The 388-nt window shown below is 48.2% G+C and overlaps 1 protein-coding gene across 1 annotated transcript; it reads left to right on the forward strand.

Moving 5' to 3' along the window:
• The first annotated feature begins 83 nt into the window (after positions 1-83).
• On the forward strand, positions 84-382 carry LOC107125483 (sarcolipin). Its single transcript, XM_015428901.1, has one exon. The coding sequence runs from the start codon at positions 221-223 to the stop codon at positions 314-316; it is 96 nt and encodes a 31-aa protein (XP_015284387.1). The 5' UTR covers positions 84-220; the 3' UTR covers positions 317-382.
• Positions 383-388: the final 6 nt, after the last annotated feature.

Raw genomic sequence — 388 nt, forward strand, 5'->3', positions numbered from 1 at the left:
CCCCCCTGCATATACTAACTGCAATAGAAATAACATTTACTTATAGTGGTATCAACAGCTCTGTGGGGTAGGCTTCCAGTCTTCCCACACTCTAGTTTTGTTGGGGTTTTTCTTTTTCTTTAGGAGAGGACAAGGTTGATCTCAAGGACAACTTGCAACAAGAGACTCCTCGTCGACTTCCAGCCACCGGCCTCTGTTCTCCCGTCGTCCATTCCTGGCCATGGATCGATCCACACAGGAGCTTTTCCTCAACTTTATGATTGTGCTGATCACAGTGCTCCTCATGTGGCTTCTGGTGAAGTCTTACCAAGACTGAGTGACTCGCCCACTCCACGGCATCACTGGAGGATGCATATTTGGAAAAGGATGTGAAGTCTGCTGCTCCTGT

Source organism: Gekko japonicus, unplaced genomic scaffold (genome assembly GCF_001447785.1).
Source record: "Gekko japonicus isolate JY-2015 unplaced genomic scaffold, Gekko_japonicus_V1.1 scaffold110095, whole genome shotgun sequence".
Taxonomy (NCBI): Eukaryota; Metazoa; Chordata; class Lepidosauria; order Squamata; family Gekkonidae; genus Gekko; species Gekko japonicus.

What these genes read in the sequence shown, in the direction of transcription:
- LOC107125483 (XM_015428901.1), top strand. Translation starts at nt 221, where the DNA reads ATGGATCGATCCACACAGGAGCTTTTCCTCAACTTTATGATTGTGCTG.